Below are 22,885 nucleotides of genomic sequence, written 5' to 3'. Positions count from 1 at the left end.
ATCTGTAGGCATGCCTATGAAGTCTATCAGATAAAGACAACTTTCTCTGATTTAATTATCTCTCTCCATGAAAAGACATATGATTATTTTTTATTGAATTTATCTTAATGTATCCTTGACAATCCAATAAAATGCAAAAAAACTCTTGCCCAGATTCTCAAGTGCTTAACTTAGCACGTTATCTTGACATTGTATGTTAAACGAGATGTTTACTTGTAAAACAACTACTTTGTGAAGTGTTATCTGGATAATGGCCAAGGTAGGCTACAAATGTTGTCTTTTAGAAAATAAACCACTTGAATCGTGGTCGACGTATTTTGTGGCAAATACTAAAATCTACGTAGGTAGGTACTGCATAACCGAAAATACATACAGTAATACAGTAGACCCCGTTCAAAAAGTTTAAATGTTAGCTGTGCCTATTTTAGGAGAACACGTTTAGTTTTGAAATATTTGTGGTTGTGAGGAAATAATTTTGGAACAAGTTCTAAATTAAACGTGTTCATGAAAATTGACAACTATACAATACATTTGTTAATATAATTTTTTTAAATAAAATTTGGACTGTTCTAAATTGACATTCAACTAACAGCGCCTACATTTTATATGTGTATGTATAACTGTTGTGTTAGGTTGTTCTCTAATTTTGGCATTCCATCAATACATTTTTTGGAAGTGTGTTATTTGCAAGAAGCTTGCAACTGTGAAATTCCTTAAATCTCGAGAAACGGCACCTAATGATTTTAATAAACCTGTAAATAAAGCAATGCATTTTAGACGTGCTTGCCGGTAACAAACGTGATAAACCACAGCATTAAGTGTCTTTTTTCCGTGGTATATTCAAAATGGTCCCGGCGGGACCATGGCCATTCTAAGGGTGCACGGTGAAATGGTCCCGCCGGGACCATTGGCCACTGCTAGGGTTAAACATCAATCCTAAACTGTTCCCTAAATTTGACACGGAAAGTCTATATGGTTCTAAACCTAATTCTCATTGAATATCTTTCCGAAATGAGACCTAAATTACTGACTTGATTTGAAAACGAACCAATCGATAAACTACTACTATTATCGGTTACGAGTATCAAATTTACAATTTTTAACGAGCCTACAAAATTTTGTGATTTTAAACAATGGGTAAATTAATTGAAACTCGATCTAACAAACTTAACTTTAAACTCCCTTAACCTGTAAAACCTCTTGAAGTTAGTTCCAACTTCTACCTTATGCTAGCTTATGTTACCTCTTACGTAACATTAATCTATTATGTAACATTCAGTAATGAGCTATTTTAATAATTTCAGCACTTTGTCACTATCAGATGGCTGTCGGTTATCAGACCTAGTGTTGGAGAAGGTCGGTGAAAGAAGGCCGACTTGTGGCCAGAATGTACGTGTACAACCTCACGTAGGCTATTTCTCATTAAATTATTTAAAAATCGTTTTAGCGAATTTCCCATATAGGGAATAAGCTATTACCGTAGTACTCATGGTAAGACCTGGACGCGGGACCGATTTATTTTTTCGTTTTGAGGTCCCTAGAGGCCAAAAACACCATCCGTTCAAATTCATATATACATATATTTATATATATGTGTCCGTCAGCAGGATAACTCGAGCAAAAATGATCCGATTTTGATGAAATTTGGTACAAACGTGTAAACCTACGTTTATTCGAATGCAATGAGTTCGCGATCCAGCATGATCGGACCATGGGAACAGGTGTTTATGGGGGGGGTTTTATGGGGTAAAAATAGGTTTTTCCCATTTATGACCCAAAAAACATAAAATTTAGCAATTTATTTCCAAACCATTTTGTAGAGCTTAAAAAAACAAATCATTTAGTATATTGAAGCGTTATTATGCGCCTAATGGTTACGGAGAAAATTCCAAAAAATTGTAAATTTAAAATTCCCATGTTATTCTTATGGAGAATAAGTAAACTGTTGTAGTTTGCTTGTTTATGAACATATTTTGATCAAATTTGGAAAATGTTTTTATTTCTTATCTAACTATTAACAATTTACAAAAAAAAAAAACAATAGTTTTACCACAGACAAAATAATACGTGGTTTTACCCTCCCTGATGCAGCAAACCTAAGTACTTGACTAATTCTATTTAAATCGGGAATAAATGTTATATTTTTAAGTAGACATTTCAGTGTAAATCCAATCAGTCAAATGGAAATTCGCTTAGTCTGCAGGATTGCTGCGGCGGGGGTATTTAATAATTTTTTTTAAAACAACTAGTCCGGTACGTTTACCATCGCCAAAATTGTTGCTAAATTCAGACACTTGCTTCAGAACTAACTGCCATTGTAGGCCTAATAACTTTGGTGGTTATTATGTCTTGCCTTCACATTACTTCAGGCTAGGCTAAGAGTTAACGCGGCGATATCTAAAACCATTATTGATCAGCTTGATTTGATTTTACCCGTATCCAGGGAATCGCGCTCAACAACAAGACCAGATCTGTTGTCCACATACATTTATTGAAGGAATATATTCAAATTCGTTCTCCTAAACTTTCGCATCACTTGCACTTCTATTATCATATACAAATTATTATAGACAAATAGAATAGACAAGTATTATTCACATGGCCAAAATGTAAACAACTCTGTGGAGGGATCTTTAAAGGCTTCTGGGACAGAGTCCTAAGGGATTTTGCTTAGTTTTTCTTTTGGTAACTCATCTACAGACTAAGACCTTTCTTTGTACACCTCTACCAAGTTTCTACGCCCAGTCGTTCTCTCAAATTAGTTAGGACAAAGTTTCCAATGAAATATTTAGATTTCCCCATGTTAATCTTATGGGAGAAACTCCAATTATGATGGCCTGTGGGGCAAAGCCCGAGGATTTTTATTACAGGAATTGGTGAAAGGGGGCATCTACACAAAAAATACTTTATTTTGACACGTCGTTTGTAAAAATCCGTCCATTATTAACGGAGGAGTAGTGTTTCGTAGAAATCGCCTTCAAGTATTATATATAAGGATACCATTCAAAAACAAATACAGGTATAAGGAATAACAAAGTTGTCAGCCATATTGGAAAATGGCGGACATATTTTTTTTTATTTGAAACCACCCCAGAAACATCATAAAAAATAAAGGGGAGTGCCCCATAAGTAAACCTATATCTCATATTAAAAAAGTTAGCGATTGGTTCACTTTAGGCGAGACACCCTAATATAAATTAGTTTTATTGGCAATGATTAATCATGTATTTTCTTTCTCTCAGTTGGCTTTATTTTTTTCCTCTGTTATTTTTATTCTTAATCTTTTTGATTCAGATTGTTTTTTTCTTCAAAAATTAAATATTTGTTTACTCTCTTTTATAAAAGTCTTCTTCGAGCCTTGAGGTCGGATGCGTTTGAGTACATTTGTATGTGTTTACAGCTTTAAAATATACTTGATGACAAGAGGTTTGCAGAAATATTTTATAATAAAGCAGTGAGTTGAATTGAATACAGCACATATTGGTGGTAAGACGCCAGCACTCCCCGAGCCGTCAATATCGCTAATAGAGATCCATTGTTCCACCATTTGTTTGTCGCTTTGTTGGCAAGCACTTGACAGTATTATCACTTATCTCCGAGGTCTTGCAACAACTAGGTCAAATGCTTTATCTTCGCACATAAACATAAAGTTTACCTGGCTTCTAAAAGTTTAGAGGCATGTCCTGCGTATGCACAGTGAAGTACAATTGTATTTGTTACAGTTTTTAGTCACAAATTATCATCAACTGGCCGAAACTGTATAAAATTTCATATAAGGCTACTATTTGTTTAGTAGAAAGTGATGACAAGTAGATATGTACTTCGCATTGTTAAGTTAATTTTATTGTTTGAGTTTTACCGTCATATTATTGTTTTTTTATTAAGGAAAATATGAGTTTTTTGTCTCTCGTCCTCCCTTCTTGCTCAAATTTACTCGTATATCAATCGCTCCCCCACCTACAAAAGACAGATACATGCAAGTGAACGTTTTTACACTTATCTGTGACGAGTTTATTTTGGAAGCTTCCCTTATCTCCGCCGGTGTCTGATTGGTTCTACCTTGGCCTTTAGTATGAACCTGCTACTGTGTGTGTGTGTGTGTGTGTGTGAGCCAACACATTCCTTGATCACTTGCCAAGATGTTCCACGGCTCGGTTCGCCATGTACAACGCTTATCTCCTGCAATTGAAATCGTGTGTTTTCTGTGACTCAAGCCCAGCTGTTGGACGATTACACAGTAGCATTGACTTTTGACTATACCAATCAAGAAAACAACTTTTGATAATTATAGTTTTGTTTTAAATGGATGAGTAAGTAAACAGGGGTTTTTTAGATTATAAACCTTCCAAATTATCACATATTTCAATCTCGTGCATTTTTCATCTTAAAAAATGGGCCACCCTTAATTTTTATTGTAGCAGGCCATATCAATCGTGTTTGCAGTTTCGTAGTTCAAAACCTTCGATATGATTTTAGCAGAGTCAAATAAGTGTACATGTACACTATGAGGTACGGTGATGACTGGACTGATACTGATGGTTGAACACCCTAAAACACATTACTGTATTTTTTACGCCACACTACATTATTTTGACGAACTTCCCACGCAAGGATTTAGTCCAGAAAACAGCTGATTGCCGCCAGCTTATTCAAATGGGTTTCATTACATACTACTGTACTGTAATGTGTTTTACCGGACACCAATCAGCTGATTATACTGTATTTAGGTGGCCACGAATGGGATGGAAATATATAAGGATCTGTACAGATTTAGTAGTATGGCGTAAACTATCGTACGTAACTCGTCCAAAATGTGTACCGGACTCGTATGGTTATCCCGTACTCGACTTTGTCTCGCACGGGAACGACCACACTCGTCCGGTAAACACTTATTTTCAGGACTAGTAACGTAATATACTATTTGTTTCATGAAAATTGTTTGTGAGGGCCGTTACACAAGCAGTTTTCCTCTAAACAAGACACAAGTTCATTCGCGCCAAAAGAATCGCGCGCACGCCCTTGTAAACCAGCTGGACGCGGTTGTAGTGACGGACACAGTAGGCGGGGCTGAGACTGACTCTATTAATAGCCACGGTTATATTACCAGGGTCACGTGACATTATCCTTCACTGTCAATTGAACACTGGACTTGTTTACAGGATACGACCCAACCAGTCTGACCCGCGCAATACACCAATTGGATAGCCTATATAAACAAGTCTAACAAATCTAACTAATAAAAGATTAATATACCTGGAGTACTGTCAGTTGATTTTTGGTTATCAATTAATTGAGATGCGGACGCCTAGGTGCGTATTTTATTTAACCCAAATGTGAGTGAAGGATGATTGTAGTCTGTTGTGAGATGATCTGTGTAGCTTTGTTCTATCATCTGTTTTAGTAGTCAGGATCATTTATTTAAAGCCAAATGATAGGGACAGCTGGGTCAAATTTCGAACCATCAAAGAGCTACTGACTTTTTTCAGGATCGAACCGGCGACCTTTTGATTGTAAGGAGAGCTCAACCACTCAACTACCCAGCTTATTCATTATTCTGAAGGAAAAAATCTTTCGGAACCTAAAGTCTATTTTAAACAAGTTAATGTGAACCTCACGAGTACGTCCTATAGTCAGTGTAAAATCTAAAGACTAGATGTGGGTTTGATATCTGGCTATGTCTTAGTGTGCTGATAGACTTCTTTCTGTTTAGAGTTACGAATCTTGCTTATCTCTTGTTTCATACCACGCTGACCCGCTACTGTTTTAATTAGATTAGAGATAAGGTTTTTTTTTAAATTACTAAAATTTTTCTTTCCCTGATCAATACGGATGGTAAATCTATTTGAGTTATGTTAACAAATTGCACACACTACGTTATTTTACACGCATCAATGTTAAGCCCCTTTTGTGATTTATTAAATTTAAAAATGAAGTGACAAATTGCAGTGTTTGGTTTCACAACAAGGATAGCTGAAACAGGAGAGGTTTGTCAGTGATTTAACGCGCCCCACATAACAGTGCCAACAGTGTACAAAAACAAAAACTGAGCAGACCGTCATCAATCCATGTTGTCCTTCAATCTTGGCAACCAATGGTTCATCACCTTGATTTCTATGCCATTGGTATCGCGTCAGTTTAACATTTTTCGAGTTCTTTGTTTAACTACCAACTGTAATGAGCCCAGTGAGCCAGCGATAGTACTTGGGCATCTCAGCACTGACTCTGCATACTGCAAGTACTGAGTACACTTCTTTTCTTATAGTTGAATTTGAAGCCTTGTTTGTTTTACGACCAGTTTCTTTTGATTGCGCTGATAGGATTAAATTTATAGATTTGTTTGATTGTCACTTTAAATTTTTGTAAAAAAGAAACACTATAAGCTTCAAGGGAAAGCGATTAATATCCTTGAAATGTTTGGGGACATGCTGGAGAATTAACCCAGGTCATCAAAGGATTGGCAAGCGTCGCTCGTGATACCTTTTCTTTTTATGCAAAAACGATAAAAACAAATGTGAATGTTATTTTAGGATGATATTTTGGGGTGGTATTTTAGGGTAGTAATCGTTTTTGGTTATATCAAGAGACAAGGATTAATAAATAGATCATGCGATTGGGTTTAAATAGTATTGAAGTCATATACAAAATAAATAGTAATTATAAAAAAGCCATTTAAATTTAACGGGCAGGAACATAAACTCAAACTTACTTCAGTTTTACCAAAGAATAAAGAGTGTCCCATAGTAGAATAATTGTTTTCCATTTCACTTGATTCAGTGATTTTAAATTACCCTAAAAGTAAAAATGTAAAATATTCAAATTCAGTTTTTGAAACAAACCACCCGGCATAAACGCAACAATTACATTACACATAACGTTCTTGTAAATGGAAACATTTCATATACAGTACAACCATAAAGGATTTCTCTGGAAAGATTGCAGAAGCCATTTGAAGTCTTACAATAAATTGTCCACAGTACAATAATGGCTTTGGTCTACAAAACGCAGCCATGACATGCGACGGTGATGAATGCTATTTTCTTGTCTACCACGTTGATTAGAGTAATGTCATTTAAATTTATGTAGTGAAATCAATACACAATAGTGGGAACATAAAGCTTAAATTTCACAATAATACTCTTTCATCTCGCATAATATATCCAAATATTCATAGCTTTTCACAAGTAATTGGTACGTTGAATCAAATTTCTTTATCTCCCTCTAGTACATAGTAATACTTTCACTGCGTATCTTTAAATAATACCAAGGCAATTGAAATGCATTTTTTTTTACAATTTTGTTCAGCCATAGAGGGAAGACCGGGACACTATTAAAATTTACCCTGAGTAAACGAAAGTGAGGTGAATGAGGTTCGGTTAAGGTTTTGTCCTAAGTTTGGAAAACACGGATTCCCAAAGTCCAGACTCACAAACATCAGCTTACTGTGCACGGTTCGTTCCTTTATGAAATGTAAGTAAAGGATCCAGTTATTAAATTTTAATTGAATGTCGTATAAACATTCACCACTTATCATTTACATAAGTTACCCTTTTGGGAAGGGCAAATTTTGATAGTGGCGGCCTAGGTACTTCTTGAAAAATACCTGGAGTGTGGTGAATAATGACGCCTAAATTTTTTTTATTAAAAAAATATACATCCCTAGAATTAATGCGAAAAATGTATAATCTCTTTTGGAACACGCTGTGGTTTCATTATTGTTGATATAGTTGACAAGTTTACTTAGAACTAAAATCGATGCGGTGGACTAGCGAGACGTCTCTTGCCATATCGTGTTGTCTGGGCTCCAACTCCGTTCCAATGTTATGCTGATTTTATGCAAAAGCTTAATTTTACCGTCTGTTTGTCATGGATGGTAATGCGTTTGATGTTGTTATTGTCTCATAGTATCCACTGCATAATTGTATGAGAAATCCTTCGTTCTGGTAAACTGAAAAAGGGGTTTCACTTTTATTGTGAACATTATTTTATTTTTCCTATATTTTAAATGGGTCACCGGTCAACTCGGTTGTTAATAATCGTATGATAATGTATTTCATAATAATTTACTGAGGACGGGTTTTGAATATTTTAGGGTTAAGTTATATTGGCCAAATATGACGAAAAATCCCTATTGTTATGAGATTTACATACACACATAACAAACATTAACTTTACCTTGAGTTTGAGTATGCACGGTTTAAAAGTAAACGTTCTCGTTTTAAAGACAAACCCGGCTCTAATTAAGCGTTGGCAGTCCGATTCCTGTCTGTTCGTTTGAAGAATATTAATAGTCTTTGTTATAACTTGTTCTTGCTGTCATAACTCTTACATATTTGGTAAACCGAAACTGGTTAGTGATGTATTCAGAATTCGTTTGTAAGCTGTTGCTTGTCATCTAGTATTAAACAGACAAAGCGTACACTGAAAAACTCACCTAAATATGATATAACCATTGAGTTATACTATACATTCAAGTAAAGGATGAGAAATATATCGGTACTTGTTGTTTCTAAGTACAGTAAAGTACCACTGATCTTAGTTGATTAAAATAATGCACAGTAAATACCCACATCATAATAATCCTCACTGAACTTCATTTAAATTTGTGTTCAAATTCATATTATTATTCCCCATCAAAATAGTGATAGAAATATAATATCAATGGAAAACTAATGTAGGATCATTGAACTTGATTATTTTCATTTGACGCAAACATGCACTAGGGAAAACATGTGCTTGTTACAACTATCCAGTATCTATGTTCTTAAGTACTTTTTACCGAGATGTCCTGACCAGATCACTTTTTAGTATTATACCATACCGTACAAACCAGGCTATTTATAGATATCTCCAGAGGCCAAGGCCGTCAAGTGTCGTGGTTGCTGTGATAGTGTTAGTGTGTAGGTAGGTCTGTGTGTGGTGTATAGTCGACCTTGAACATCACAGTCTACTGCACACACTGCGCAGTTTACGCTGTTATCTTCGTAAATACTTAACTTACCTGTTTACGTTTTAGAAACCAACAGTCATCAACTTGTTTCTCATTGATTTCGAAATATTTAATAATAATTCAACAATGCAAGTAGTGTGTGTTTATGATTATCAATAATTGTTCATTCAGTAATTTTCTGTTATGCAAATTTGTTTACTAATCTAGAAGAGGATCATATCTTGAGCTTGTAATGCACATTTGATACTCCACCAGTCATCAACTTGTTTATCATTGATTTTGAAATATTTAATAAGAATTCAACAATCCAAGTAGTGTGTGTTTATGATTATCAATAATTGTTCATTCAGTAATTTTCTGTTATGCAAATTTGTTTACAAATCTAGAAGAGGATCATATCTAGAGCTACTAATTCACTTTTGATACTGCATGACTTGTCATCGTTTTGTCAAATATGAAGTCTGTTTTTGTGACTTGGTATTTTGTTAGCTATAACACTGATATCTAATCCAGACCAAATATTTGATTTGATGCACTCGAAACGTGAACTCTGCTACTTTATTGGCGAACGAACTTTGAAAACAATCAAATATTAACATTTAAAATGCTTTTTACATGTTTAGTTTTAAATGAGTTTGTTTATTTTGGTAAATGGTAGTTATAAGATTATGAGACTGATGTATTACACAGATTACCCCTGACATTGAACAGAACTTAGTCTGGGAGGGTGCCAGGGCTTACTGCCAAATTTTATTGTTTTTGTCAATTATATTTGAACAAGTGCTTAATTAAGTTTTCTTTATAGACATGGAAGACGTTGGGCTCATGTTTGTATAGCAATTTATACAAGTTGATGAGTAGGGTTTTAAGTAGATCTTCAGGAATTATATAAGTAAATTGATGTTTTAAATCTAGAAATAGTGTAAATTTACTGCTCTTAAGCCTAACGTAGAGTGTTATTTTATAAGTGATTAATGAATTTATAAAGGTACTACCTAATATTCCAACATTTTCCTGCCATTTACCACGTATACCAATATCCAATCCTACCAATATAAAACAGATAAAAAAGAAAATTTTTTTGATCAAATATAACAATAGTGCTTTAGTTTTTAGCGAATTTCCCTACAGGGAAGTAGCTATCGTGAGTGGCAAGACCTATATTGATTTACTTTTTCATTTTGATGTCCCCAGAGGCTAAAAACACTATTCTCAAATTGTTATAAATTTAAATATATAGGTAATTTACATTCATGTGTGTCCTTACTCTGTGAACGTGATAACTTGAGCAATTTTGGTCCAATTTTCATGAAATTTGGGTTGAAGATGTAGGTCAACCAACCAGCATGATCGAACCATGGGAACAGGGGTTAATGGGGGGTTTTATGGGGTAAAAATTTGTTTTCCCATATTTTACCATCAAAACATTAAATTTCCCAACTTCTCTCTAACCATTTTGAAGAGTTTGAAAATGATTCAGTAAGATGTATTTCGTACAATAATTGGTCATGGAGAAAATTAAAATTCCCATGTTACTCTTATGGAAATTAAGTACACTGTTGTAGTTATGTAGCTTGTTTTATGAATATAATATGTTGATCAAATTTTGGAAATTCATTTATTTCACCTTAAAATTTAGTGTAAAAACCCCACATAGCAGCAAACCTAAGTACTCGACGGCATTTAAATGTAAAATAAACATGTCTTGTTTATGGAAATATTTGAGTATGAATCCAATTATACAAATTGAAATTCGCATATTCCGCAGGTTTGCTGTGTTGGAGGTATTTTGTTAAGTTATTTTTATTGCCATGACGTTAATTTATGATCAGTAATCATATAATCAGTGCTCGATTTACGGGGAACACGGCAGAACGGCATATCGTTGTACCTGTACCAGGGTAGTGTATTTTTACAAAGCTATCTCATTGTCTTTCCTTTATTATGTATAGTAAACAGTATGACTATTGATAAAAGTAGACATCCACTGTTCACAGTTATAGCTTAGATTAAGCATAGGCTGGTTAGTCAACGGCTATAACCAGTTTTAAAATGATTATGAAATGAAAGTTTTTGAATTGAGTTTGGCTTGATTAATCAATTGGGGTATTAAAAAAAAATATTTATCAGTAAAATTAACACACTCTGGTGGCACTTTTCAACTCTGTTCATTTTCATTCTAAAGCTGGCTTGAATGTTAACATTTATATTGGAATGTCTAGTCCTATCCTTAGTTGTTAAAGGTGTTACTCAATCTTTTTCACCTGTGCTAGGTTTAACCTTGTGACTCATTCACATGTGACTCAGCACTTTATGTAGTTTTATCAACCTTTGTTTGAGTTGCGTCTAACTTCAGATTATGCTAGTAGACTTTTTATCTTACTGTAACATCTGAATCCCTCTTTTGGTATGTTTCGTTTTGAGTAATGATTTGAGTTTGTTGACGATAAATAATATTTATCATTAATAACTATTTCTGTGTAATAAATGTAATCCCATTCCTTAAGTTTTAACATGTTCTCATTAGCCTATTTATTTTTTCTCAGTATGAATTTAGAATAGAATTGTGATATCTTGAATTTATCTTTTAATAAAGTAATCCATGGTATCTCCAGGTGTTTTTTTTTTATTTAGATTTATAATGGTAATTTTCCTATGAAATCCCATAAAATTACGGAAAAACAATTTTTGATTAAGATTTAGTATGTTATAGTTCTTTAAATTCTGAACAAAATGGTATAAAACCATTTCCGTAAAAAATATGGTTCCAAAGTTATTTTAATATATGTTACTTCCCCATTAAATCCCATAAAAATAACAAAAATCTGTTTTTTTAAAAAAGCTGGTTTAGATTAAAATTAGTATATGTGATAGTCCTTTAAATTCTGAACAACATGGTATAAATCCCATTTCCGCCAAAATTACGGTTCCCAAAGCTATTTTAACTTATGTTATTTTCCCATTTAACAAAAATCTGATTTTAGAAAAAAAAAACAGTTTAGATTAAAATTAGTATGTTATGGTCCTTTAAATTTTGAACAAAATGGTTCAGATCCCATGTACGTAAAAATTTTGCTTCAAAATGTATTGTAACTTAGGTTATTTTCCCATAAAAAACATCATAAAACAACAAAAAATCGGATGTTAGGAAAAAAGCTGATTTTGATAAAATGATTGTGTTATGGTCTTTATAATTCTAAACAAAATAGTGCAACCCCCCATTGCTGTAACATGGTTCAAAAGATATTGGAACTGTTGTGTTTTTTTTTCCTTTAAAATATTATAATAACTCCCACCACTTACTCATGATAAAGGTTGTTAACAAGCTTTTGGGAGAAAGTATGTCTCAAACTGTTTATTTATTCCCTGATTTAGCCTCTAATATTAGGATGATTACCAATATTTCACAAAGGGTTTATTTGAAACTCCCAAAAAATATTTCCGACACTAACCACTTTGTTGTGTTTGGTATTAAAGTGTGTTTTTGGTATCTAACCTGAATGAAGAGAGGAAGTTCAATGAAAGACTAAATAAAAAGTATTATTCATTCAGAATTGCGGCAGTACATTTGTGCTTTAAACGCCTAAAAAATGTTGCTAAGCAGTAAAAAAAATAGTGAGACAAGCTGGTCTAGTGGTGCATCGACCTTCAACGGGTTAATATACTACCAATCATCAGTGGCTATTAGAAATTTTGTGATGATGCCACTATCCTCTAAGTCTACCCTGGTGTAATGTGTAATACTTAGGACGTGGAATTTACTCCGTGAAACTATTGCGTTAAATGTTGCTTTTAGTTAATCACTGTTTTTCAATTTTTATGTAACCTTCTATAGAAACAGGTTCTATTATTTTGCTACCACTATAAATACTTCTTAGTATCTTAGGTCTTGTAGATTCAACAGAGTATTTTTCTGTGCAGGGTTCGTAGCTTGCTCGGCCACCAATCCTATCTGGTTTGTCAAGACGCGGCTCCAGCTAGACTATGCCAAGAGTGGACTACGACTCACCGCCATGGAGTTAGTGAGGAGGATATACCGCCAGTCTGTGAGTGACTAACTTATAGGCTTTGTAGGTTTATGGACCCAACTATTTGAATTACTCTTTCACATGATGTACATATTTTTTACAGGCTGAGTTTTAATTGCCCCCCCCCCAGCCTTATTCTACATTTTTTTCAAATATCAATCCCAGACCACTTCTAAACATTGTTGGGTAGTAAGTACTAAAATGTAAAATGTAGAAAAAGTTGGGGGGGGACAAATAAATCTCACCCTAGTCTGTTTGATGGAACATATCTCCTGACCAATTTTTTAAACCCAAGTCCCAGGTAGACGAAGGGTTAGAAGACAGGTTTCATCATACAGAAAAGTTTAATGTTAAGCCAAGTATTAAGCATAAATACTGTATCCAGCTAAAAGATTGTACTAATCATAAATTTAGATTGTCATAATCTACACATCATAATTTTGCAGATATATTCAAAATATGCTGAAAGACCGAATGTCACAAAGGTCGAGTGCACTTGTTATCTGTGATGTCCTTCACATGTCAGATTGTCAATTGTATTGGTATTGCGCAGGCACTGAAATTGTACAGTATATTGGTGTGTTATCTGAATACACATGTTCATATCAATTGTTGTCTTGATCATGACAAAATGCATTTCAAGACTATTTAACACTTTCTAAATGTTAAGTACAAGCATTGACTATTAGGTGCAAGATAGACAAGTAAAGTGAATTTATTGTTTTTTGCCATTTAAATTCAAGACCCTATTTTGGAGACGTGTTTGGATATTAAGTGATTAAGTACTGTAGTAATTGTGGATTATAACTACTTATTCTTTAAAATTTAGAAACAATGCTAATAAAGCTTTTATTAATGGTGCAACTTAACTAGATGGCAGCAATTTCACTAGAAAATATTAGAAAAGTTAATATTGAATTTTTTTATAGATTCAATAGTAGTTATAATTTCATAAGGACTACAGTATTTAAACCTCAGTACTTTTTTAACAGTACGTTTTTAGAGCAGTATATGGCACAGTAATAAACGTAGCCTTACATTAAGGTAATAAAAAATAGTAAATGGTTTAAGGTAAATTCAACATTTAGTCAATGAATACAATGGAACTTAATTTTTAATCCGGTTCCATAAAAAGGGCGTTTTAGTACACCATTTCAAAAATTAAGATTACGATTTACCCCAAATGTAGTTTTCTTATTGTTTTATCAAAAGCTCTTTGACTGAGTATACATTGAAGATCAAAAGGCGAGATTTGATGAGTTACTGTTTTGAGATTGTTTCAGGGTCAATAAAGTGATTTCTTTATTTATTTCAACGGACATCTCCATTTTACAACCATACAAATCAAATCAGTACAACTCAGGATGGCTTATACCGTAACATTTAACATACACAACAGAAAACAGTTAGAAAGGATGAGATAGTTCATTTGTAAATAAAATAAACTTAGCTTACTAACATTCATTAATGCAAATAGGAACAAAATCATTGTGAGCTTAAATAATACCGAAAGTGAAATACTAGAATACTTAGTTGATAATCCTGTCAATAATAACCAATTTTGTGCTTATAGACTAGAATAAATTAAACAATATAATAACAACAAACAACAACAATAACAAACCTACCAGCTAAACAACAATCGACAAAATAACCAATGGTAAGGTATACTAATTACTAATAAAATAAATAAATTTGAAACAACAACAACAACAAACCCACAATCTTATAAGGATTCCTCAGTGCCAGTAAATGCTCAAATATCACATCTGTCTTATGATTAATTAACCCATAGCTCTAGTTTTGAACCATGAATCTAACAGTCTTGTTCTACTAAAGCATTAAAACTAACATTACATGTTCGATACAGAGAACTTTTAGTGATCCCAACTGCCTACCTGGAATTGTCCATTGTCCAAGGCTTTTGGTTGCAGTTTGAAAATCCCCAATATTTTTACAGGGTGTCCTGGGCTTCTACAAGGGCATAACAGCCTCGTACTACGGGATCTCCGAGACTGTGATCCACTTTGTGATCTACGAGGCTATCAAGGCTCAGCTGATGGCTAGGAGGTCGAGAAGCGATCTCAACGAGAAGGAGAAAACTTCCCAGGATTTCCTGGAGTTCATGATGGCTGGGGCCATCTCCAAGACAGTGGCCTCTTGTATCAGTTATCCTCATGGTGAGTGCTTTAGCCACAATTAAAACTTATTCAAATCAACTTATTGTATCATTTTTATCCAAGTTTAAGTAAATTTTGAATATTTAATGGATAAAACCCCAACAGTTTTCTGTTACTTAACAATAAACAGAAATGGTTCAACCTCAAAATTGAGCTAGTAATGATTTTAACTTTGTGGAGTGTCAGTTTATCTATCACCAAGATGTCTTTGAGATTGAATTTAATTTACTAGGCCTATATAATTTCTCTTCCAGTGTCAGCTGTATTCTGTTAGTGCCAGTTGTATACTGTTTGGTTTTTATACAGAGGCAGTCTGAGGGTCTTTACTTTCCTGCTATGTCAACTTGTACTTTTTGCTATTTATTATTGAGTTTTATTCACTTCAAGTCGCTTGCAAGACAAAGGGGCGTAAGTAGGCTACATAGGCTATCATATGTACTTACGCCCCTTTGTCTTACAAGGTGTTAAACTGTTTATTCCCATTGACTACTGCTCTTGTAAAGTGATATATTTAAGGACAATGAAGTAGCAATACAGTTTGTCACATGGGCAAGTCCTTGGTTACTGGTACTGCAGTGATAAGTTAAGATAACGCAGGCAGTGTCAGAACCAGCAATGGCTTATCAGTCCAAGACCATTTAACCTCCTTATGGTTCACATGGGCAAGTCCTTGGTTACTGGTACTGCAGTGATAAGTTAAGATAACGCAGGCAGTGTCAGAACCAGCAATGGCTTATCAGTCCAAGACCATTTAACCTCCTTATGGTTCACATGGGCAAGTCCTTGGTTACTGGTACTGCAGTGATAAGTTAAGATAACGCAGGCAGTGTCAGAACCAGCAATGGCTTATCAGTCCAAGACCATTTAACCTCCTTATGGTTCACATGGGCAAGTCCTTGGTTACTGGTACTGCAGTGATAAGTTAAGATAACGCAGGCAGTGTCAGAACCAGCAATGGCTTATCAGTCCAAGACCATTTAACCTCCTTATGGTTCACATGGGCAAGTCCTTGGTTACTGGTACTGCAGTGATAAGATAACACAGGCAGTGTCAGAACCAGCAATGGCTTATCAGTCCAAGACCATTTAACCTCCTTATGGTTAGAAACCTACCTCTAGACACTGGTTACTATTGGTCCTTCAAAGGCAGAAACAAATTACCAATGTGAAAATCTTTAACTAGTTAACTTAGCTGAACTCTAACTTTATTCAGTTGTTTTAAAGACAAATTATATCTTTTTTAGTTGTACTTGTACTCCGTAATTACAAGATAAGAAACTGAAAGAATGATCCTACTTTTATGCTTGATGCACATTTCTTTGTTGATTATTTTAACTTAAATTTGTGTGTCTTATTTGTTGTCCTTGACCTACATTTTATAACTATCACTACATGTGTAATATTACTTAGTGTCAAAAGTTTTGTTTACAAACATTATCTTAGTATAATTAGGGAATTCATTGTGATAACAGTTGTTTATATTGAACTATAATTAACTGTACACTGACTGATAAACTGATATATCTAGTTAAAGAATGAAGTTATTGTATTGGTTTTATAATCCCCCTGACAATCCTTGAGGCTAATGCTACTACGCTAATGCAAGAGTGATTCATATGTTTTGAATATTATGTTTTGTTTGAGCCAGCTGTTAAGATTTCTTAACCTATTTAATTATTAACGACAATAGACCATTTTAGGTATAGTTCGACAGCTAACAACAGTAAATTATTGTGTTTTATGACTAGGTAAACAATAATAAATAATGATTTTTTTTGTTTACTTTACAATCTGTTCTTTAAAATAAGTTGAACAATAAGTAAATGCCATATAATACAACAAAGTAACTTTTGAGCATTATGATATGTATTTTCATGATATGTTTTTTGGGCAAAAGGTACTAAAAAGTTCATATAAATTATTACTTTAAAAATTAACTCATGACCTCAACGTGAGATGACTGGTGCAACAGTGTTATCTGTGTCAGCTGGCTCTGTTGTTTACAAGTTGAGCAATTAATGACAACGAAGCCTGTATCTAGACAGCCACTGCTACTGTTGGCTAAGTGTTTTGTTTACCATCTGTGCTTGGCACTCTACTACTGAGTTATTCTTGCTCCTATGTAGATTTATTATCTGCCTTTATAATTAGGTTGTAAACAACTGGTTGTAGTTTTATTTTGAGAGGTTCTTTTGGTGAGGTTATAGCTGTAATAGATATGATTATGTGATGAAGTAAAAAGTAAAAACAAACCCTCCCTCTGAGGTGGAAACTCTAAGGTGCAAAGTTCTCCTGTGTCCTTTTGTCTGAAGGCTCAATTTATTATTGATGGCCAGTATGACTAGTATCATAGACTAACCAACACAAGTAGACTTCTCATCCCATTGTAAATTTTGAAGCACGTTTTTCGTGTCTAGTTCATGTACGCGACACTGGGCGCTAGTGTTGACGAAATTTTGTTTCTATTATTTTAGGTTATTTTTTGATTTGTGATTTACTGTTTGGTTATACAACTAGGGGACAAGTTATTGTTTATGATTAGATTGTATTATTTGGTTAAACCTTGTTTTAAATTAGTGTAATAAGGGGAAACAAATTGTAAACAAAACACGACCTCTACATATACCGTACATAACTAACAATAAAATTGTCTTCAGCTGTTCCATAAGGATGAGAAATTACTAAGAAAGTATGTTTTATCTATGCTAGTATCAGGCCACTTAACATTTTTTTAAATTGAAATTAAAGATTGACTGAATGTTTTGTCTTAGAGTTGGTCAGGATGAGGGAGGAGGGCTGTAAGTACTGAGGGTTCTGGCAGACACTGGGTGTGGTGTACAGAGAGGAGGGTCACCGAGGTCTTGCCACCTAACATCATGATGATTGACTGAATGTTTTGTCTCAGAGGTGGCCAGGACCAGACTGAGGGAGGAGGGCTGTAAGTACTGAGGGTTCTGGCAGACACTGGGTGTGGTGTACAGAGAGGAGGGTCACCGAGGACTGTACCGAGGTCTTGCCACCTAACATCATGATGATTGACTGAATGTTTTGTCTCAGAGGTGGCCAGGACCAGACTGAGGGAGGAGGGCTGTAAGTACCGAGGGTTCTGGCAGACGCTGGGTGTGGTGTACAGAGAGGAGAGTCACCGAGGACTGTACCAAGGTCTTGCCACCTAACATCATGATGATTGACTGAATGTTTTGTCTCAGAGGTGGCCAGGACCAGACTGAGGGAGGAGGGCTGTAAGTACCGAGGGTTCTGGCAGACGCTGGGTGTGGTGTACAGAGAGGAGAGTCACCGAGGTCTTGCCACCTAACATCATGATGATTGACTGAATGTTTTGTCTCAGAGGTGGCCAGGACCAGACTGAGGGAGGAGGGCTGTAAGTACCGAGGGTTCTGGCAGACGCTGGGTGTGGTGTACAGAGAGGAGGGTCACCGAGGACTGTACCGAGGTCTCGCCACTCAGCTAGTGCGCCAGATACCCAACACAGCCATCATGATGGCAACCTACGAGGCTGTTGTCTACATACTCACGTCTTACTGTGATAGCAACTTCTACATCGAGGAGGAGATCGACGAATGATTAGGTCAGTAACGGAGTTATGCAGGAACGCATGTAAAACATTTTTGCTTTGGGTTTATTACATTATACTACCAATCAAGCGAGGTTTTAGAGACCGAGACTACCTCGGTTACCGAGCATCTCAGATAACACAGAGGGCGCTTAGATTTTGAGGTGCGGGGAGGGATACAATACAATACGATGGTAAGTAGCAAGTAGACGCTGAACAAGAAGATGTGAGCATTACAAAAATCAATTAATCAATCAATTATTTAAATGGGGACACCACTATGTGCGTATTATAACCCTAATATGAGTGAAGGATGAGTGGTGCGATCTTGTAGTCTTGTTATTGACTAAGGCCGACATATTCCTTAGACACAGGTGTTAATTAATAGCCCAAACAACTAATGGCAACTAAGGGACCTACAGTTTATAGTGGAATCCGAACCACCGAAGACATGCAAGAGGATTAATAACTAAATACACTACAGTATTGAACAGAAACACACTAAATTTAGTATTGCTTTCTGACAGAAAATAAAATAATGTAGCCTATATTTATGTCTCAAATGACCCAACCCGAGGGCTCGGATAATTGAGGTTATATCGTACTTGTGGTTTACATTTAATGTGGGAAAATGTTGCAGTTTCTTTATACAATCAATATAACCGTTTTTCACTTTATTGGTAAAATTTAACTGTTTTGTAATTTTATTTTGTATGCAAACAATTATCAAATGAAGTAGGAAAACCATTGTCCTACATGCAAATAATCTTTTTAAAGAGCAAAATCCTGACTTAAGTTCCAAAATCAAAGTCAAAACGTGCTTTATTCATGGTTTTGTACATATAATACTAGCCTTAGTATATTGAATGGGTCATTTCTTAAAACCAACCCGTATAACTAATACAATTTCTGTTAATAATACAATAATATTAAAAACACTACAATTTGTTGGCAAATGTTCAGTTTAAGGCCATTAGTTGTTTTAAAACTCATCTAGTGAGAATAATATAAAGCATACATTTGCTTTTGTATCAAGCGAAGCAAGCGGTAATGAGCTGTTACAGTTCCGAGAATGAGTTTTACAGATAAATTTTAAATGTTGATAGCAGATTCAGACCCTAGGCACCCCTTGTTTCCTCAGTCTGTCTGGCTACCAACTAATAAAAATATTATCATAAAATTATAAAAATCTATCTAATCTTATTATAAAAATCTAACAAAACCAGTAATAGTAAAGGGAAAAATACAACGGTGAACATTATATTAATGTAAGCAAGCACCCTACCCTAATGTGATCAATGTGTTAATGTTAAATTTCTTAACTTTCAGTAACCAACGTTTTTTTTACCGGTACCTACTACCATAGACTAACCAACACAAGTAGACTTCTCATCCCATTGTAAATTTTGAAGCACGTTTTTCGTGTCTAGTTCATGTACGTGACACAAAAGCGCTAGTGTCGATGAAACTTTGTTTCCATTATTTTAGGGTTAATTTCTTGATTTGTGCTTTACTGTTTGGTTATATAACTAGGGGACAAGTTATTGTTAATGTTTAGATAGTATTATTTGGTTAAACGGGGTTTTAAATGGCTGTAATAACGGGAAACAAATTGTAAACAAAACACGACCTCTACATAAACCGTACAGAACTAACAATAAAATTGTCTTCAGCTGTTCCATAAGGATGAGAAATCTACTAAGGGAGTATGTTTTATCTATGCTACTACTAACAAACAGGTTTGCATACTATGATAATAGTCAAGAATATTTTATATCCTAGTAATTAACCTCAAGAATGTTTTGATATTGTAGTAGTTAACCATCTCATGTTTTTAAACTCATAATCCGATTTCTTAATTTCTCACCATATTTCTTTCTTTTTCAGAGGTGATCGATCCATTTTACTACTTGTTTGGCTGAAGTGGCACAACATTTAACCATTATTGCTAGGGTTAAAAAGTCATTTGTCATTCAAAATACAAATTTTACTTAAAGATATTAGGGGCGAGGTGCAGCCCATAGAGGGCACTTGTGATATGTACTTATCAAAGTGGGTCTTCGCACAGTCTTAGCTAAACAGTTAAACCAGATCCTACAACCGGTTTTGAAATAGTTGCCTTAAGATCCATAAAACATCAATGTAGTGTTTCTTTAGCATTTATACAAGATAAGCTTTAAACTTCATACAATCCTTTGTGTAATAATCATAGTCATTACCACATTACATTATGTAACATTTAAGCCATATTACGAGTGCCAGGAGTGGTTTTGATCATTCACCGCGGTATTTATCGGACATCCAATGTCTTTTATTTTGTTATGTTTTTATTTATGAGATATTTTACATATTTTGTTCTAGTTTGCCGTTTGCCATGCTCGAAAATCAAAAGTCATTGGTTACGTAATGTACTGTAATAAGCAGATTATTTTTTTGACGATGGTATTGGTTTTGCTACTTGAATTTGAGGTTTGATATAGATTTGTCTAGTTTGGTCCAAATTTACTTAGAACTTTTTGAAAATAATAAATTTGAGGAGACCTCTGAATAAAGTTTGAAATCTAATTTATTGGGAATAGTCTGATTATCTAGTCATTTGTTGTGTGGCTTTTCACCAAAGTTGATTTGACATCCACAACAGATGTTCTAACTTGTAACTCTTTAGTACTGAAAGTTGATGTGAACCAAACATCATAATAAAATGTCAAGTAAAGGTGTAACTGTTTCCTTTAGAGAGCTTGCCTTGTGTTCCAAGATTGTCTTTTTAGTTTTTTCCTATTACTTTTACAGTTCTACTGTATTGTATTGTTTTTTTCATGCTTCTTCTAAAACCTATTCTTTTTTATCATTGAAGACCTTTAGTCAAATTTTGTTTTTATTATTAATTGTTCAGAACTGGGTTTTTGTTTCTTATACAATCACATGCGAATGTATATCTCCAAATATTGAAATTGTGAAGGGGTTTCATCAATTGAAGTGAATATCAATATTTATAATTTATTTATATTTCATAAAATGTTCAAATCTGTTTTGTATCCTCTTATCGTACATAAATAGATGTTACTTTACCAAGCTTGACTGTTTTCTATAGGAGGAGCTAGTTGTAAAAAAGACTGCTTAAATATTTAATAGTAATGTTATGAAATTATGATGTAGTTATTATATATTATAAGTTTATACACATATTTGTCCATGAATGTTAAATAAAGGTGTCTTTGTTGATTTGGGTGTTGTACTTTTCCTTGTTCTCTATAGAGAAAGAGTAAAATTTTAACTTTGAAGTTTTACTTTACCATTTCAATAAATAGAGATCAATCAGTGTTGTTTGGCAAATAGTTTTATACATTTTTCTGTTTTTTTTTGTTTTTTTTTGTAACTTACGTGGATAGTAAGGCTACAAAAAATAGTAAAAAAAAGTAAAGAGGGTTTCCCTAGCTGATGAATAAGGCTGTCTTTTTTGGCTCCAACTCAACCAAAAGTATCAGGTACAGAGAGGCATTTTCCTAACTGACAATTTGGCAAGTTAAACACTGTGCCTAAAAGACTTGCATGATATCACAATTCTGCACCTAGGAAATCCTGCCTTCACCCATTGAGTGGCAAAGGCTGAGTAATACCAGAGTAACATAACCAAACTTTAACATACAAAATTCTTATTTCGCACAGAAGCCCATGTGATGATTTTTGTATATACATTTATACATATTGCAATGCTGCGTTATTACTACTAGTCTTAAATCAATTTTAATCTGGTATGAAATATGTAAGCAATATAATTTACTAATGAAGGCTGGAAAGTAACTGTTAACTCGTTGAGAGCTGAAAACCTATAAAATGGTGGCAAAGCTCCGGCGCGCCATCGAACGCAATTGGCATTCAAATATTTCAGTATGACGAATCACAAAAGAGCAGCGATTATTGTGCTGCATTACCCCGAGAGTGGACGTAGTTCACTGAAACACCCAAAGGTAGCAGCACAGCCTCGATCCGTAGCCAGTGTCTGTATAATGTGGCTCAAAGAGAGAAAAATCCCCTGAAACCGGGACAAAAGCATTGCCAGTCGGGATTTTACGGGAAATTTTAGTACCAACCTACACCAAAAGAAAGCTCACATTCAAAGCTACAGTCTGGCAACGATAAGAGCGTTCCCCGGCTGA

General features: G+C 34.5%; 1 protein-coding gene across 2 annotated transcripts in view; it reads left to right on the top strand.

The window, feature by feature from the left end:
• The window catches only part of LOC128990465 (mitochondrial carrier protein Rim2-like), a 64,489-nt gene extending 42,539 nt beyond the window's left edge, over positions 1–21,950 (top strand). The window contains exons 4-7 of one of the 2 annotated variants that reach the window (XM_054412835.1): positions 12,869–12,993; positions 14,936–15,155; positions 18,504–18,743; positions 20,616–21,950. In XM_054412835.1, the coding sequence (XP_054268810.1) occupies positions 12,869–12,993; positions 14,936–15,155; positions 18,504–18,739 (581 nt within the window). In that variant the 3' untranslated portion in view covers positions 18,740–18,743; positions 20,616–21,950. Of the gene's footprint in view, positions 1–12,868; positions 12,994–14,935; positions 15,156–18,059; positions 18,174–18,503; positions 18,744–20,615 lie in introns of those variants that run through there. The other variant, XM_054412834.1, reaches the window with a different exon arrangement.
• Positions 21,951–22,885: the final 935 nt, after the last annotated feature.

This window comes from Macrosteles quadrilineatus, unplaced genomic scaffold (assembly GCF_028750875.1).
Source record: "Macrosteles quadrilineatus isolate MER2022 unplaced genomic scaffold, UCM_ALF_1.0 Scaffold_3__2_contigs__length_128488019, whole genome shotgun sequence".
In the NCBI taxonomy this organism is placed as follows: domain Eukaryota; kingdom Metazoa; phylum Arthropoda; class Insecta; order Hemiptera; family Cicadellidae; genus Macrosteles; species Macrosteles quadrilineatus.
The sequence above is the reverse complement of the archived record's forward strand: the minus strand, read 5'-3'. Positions and strand labels throughout refer to the sequence as shown.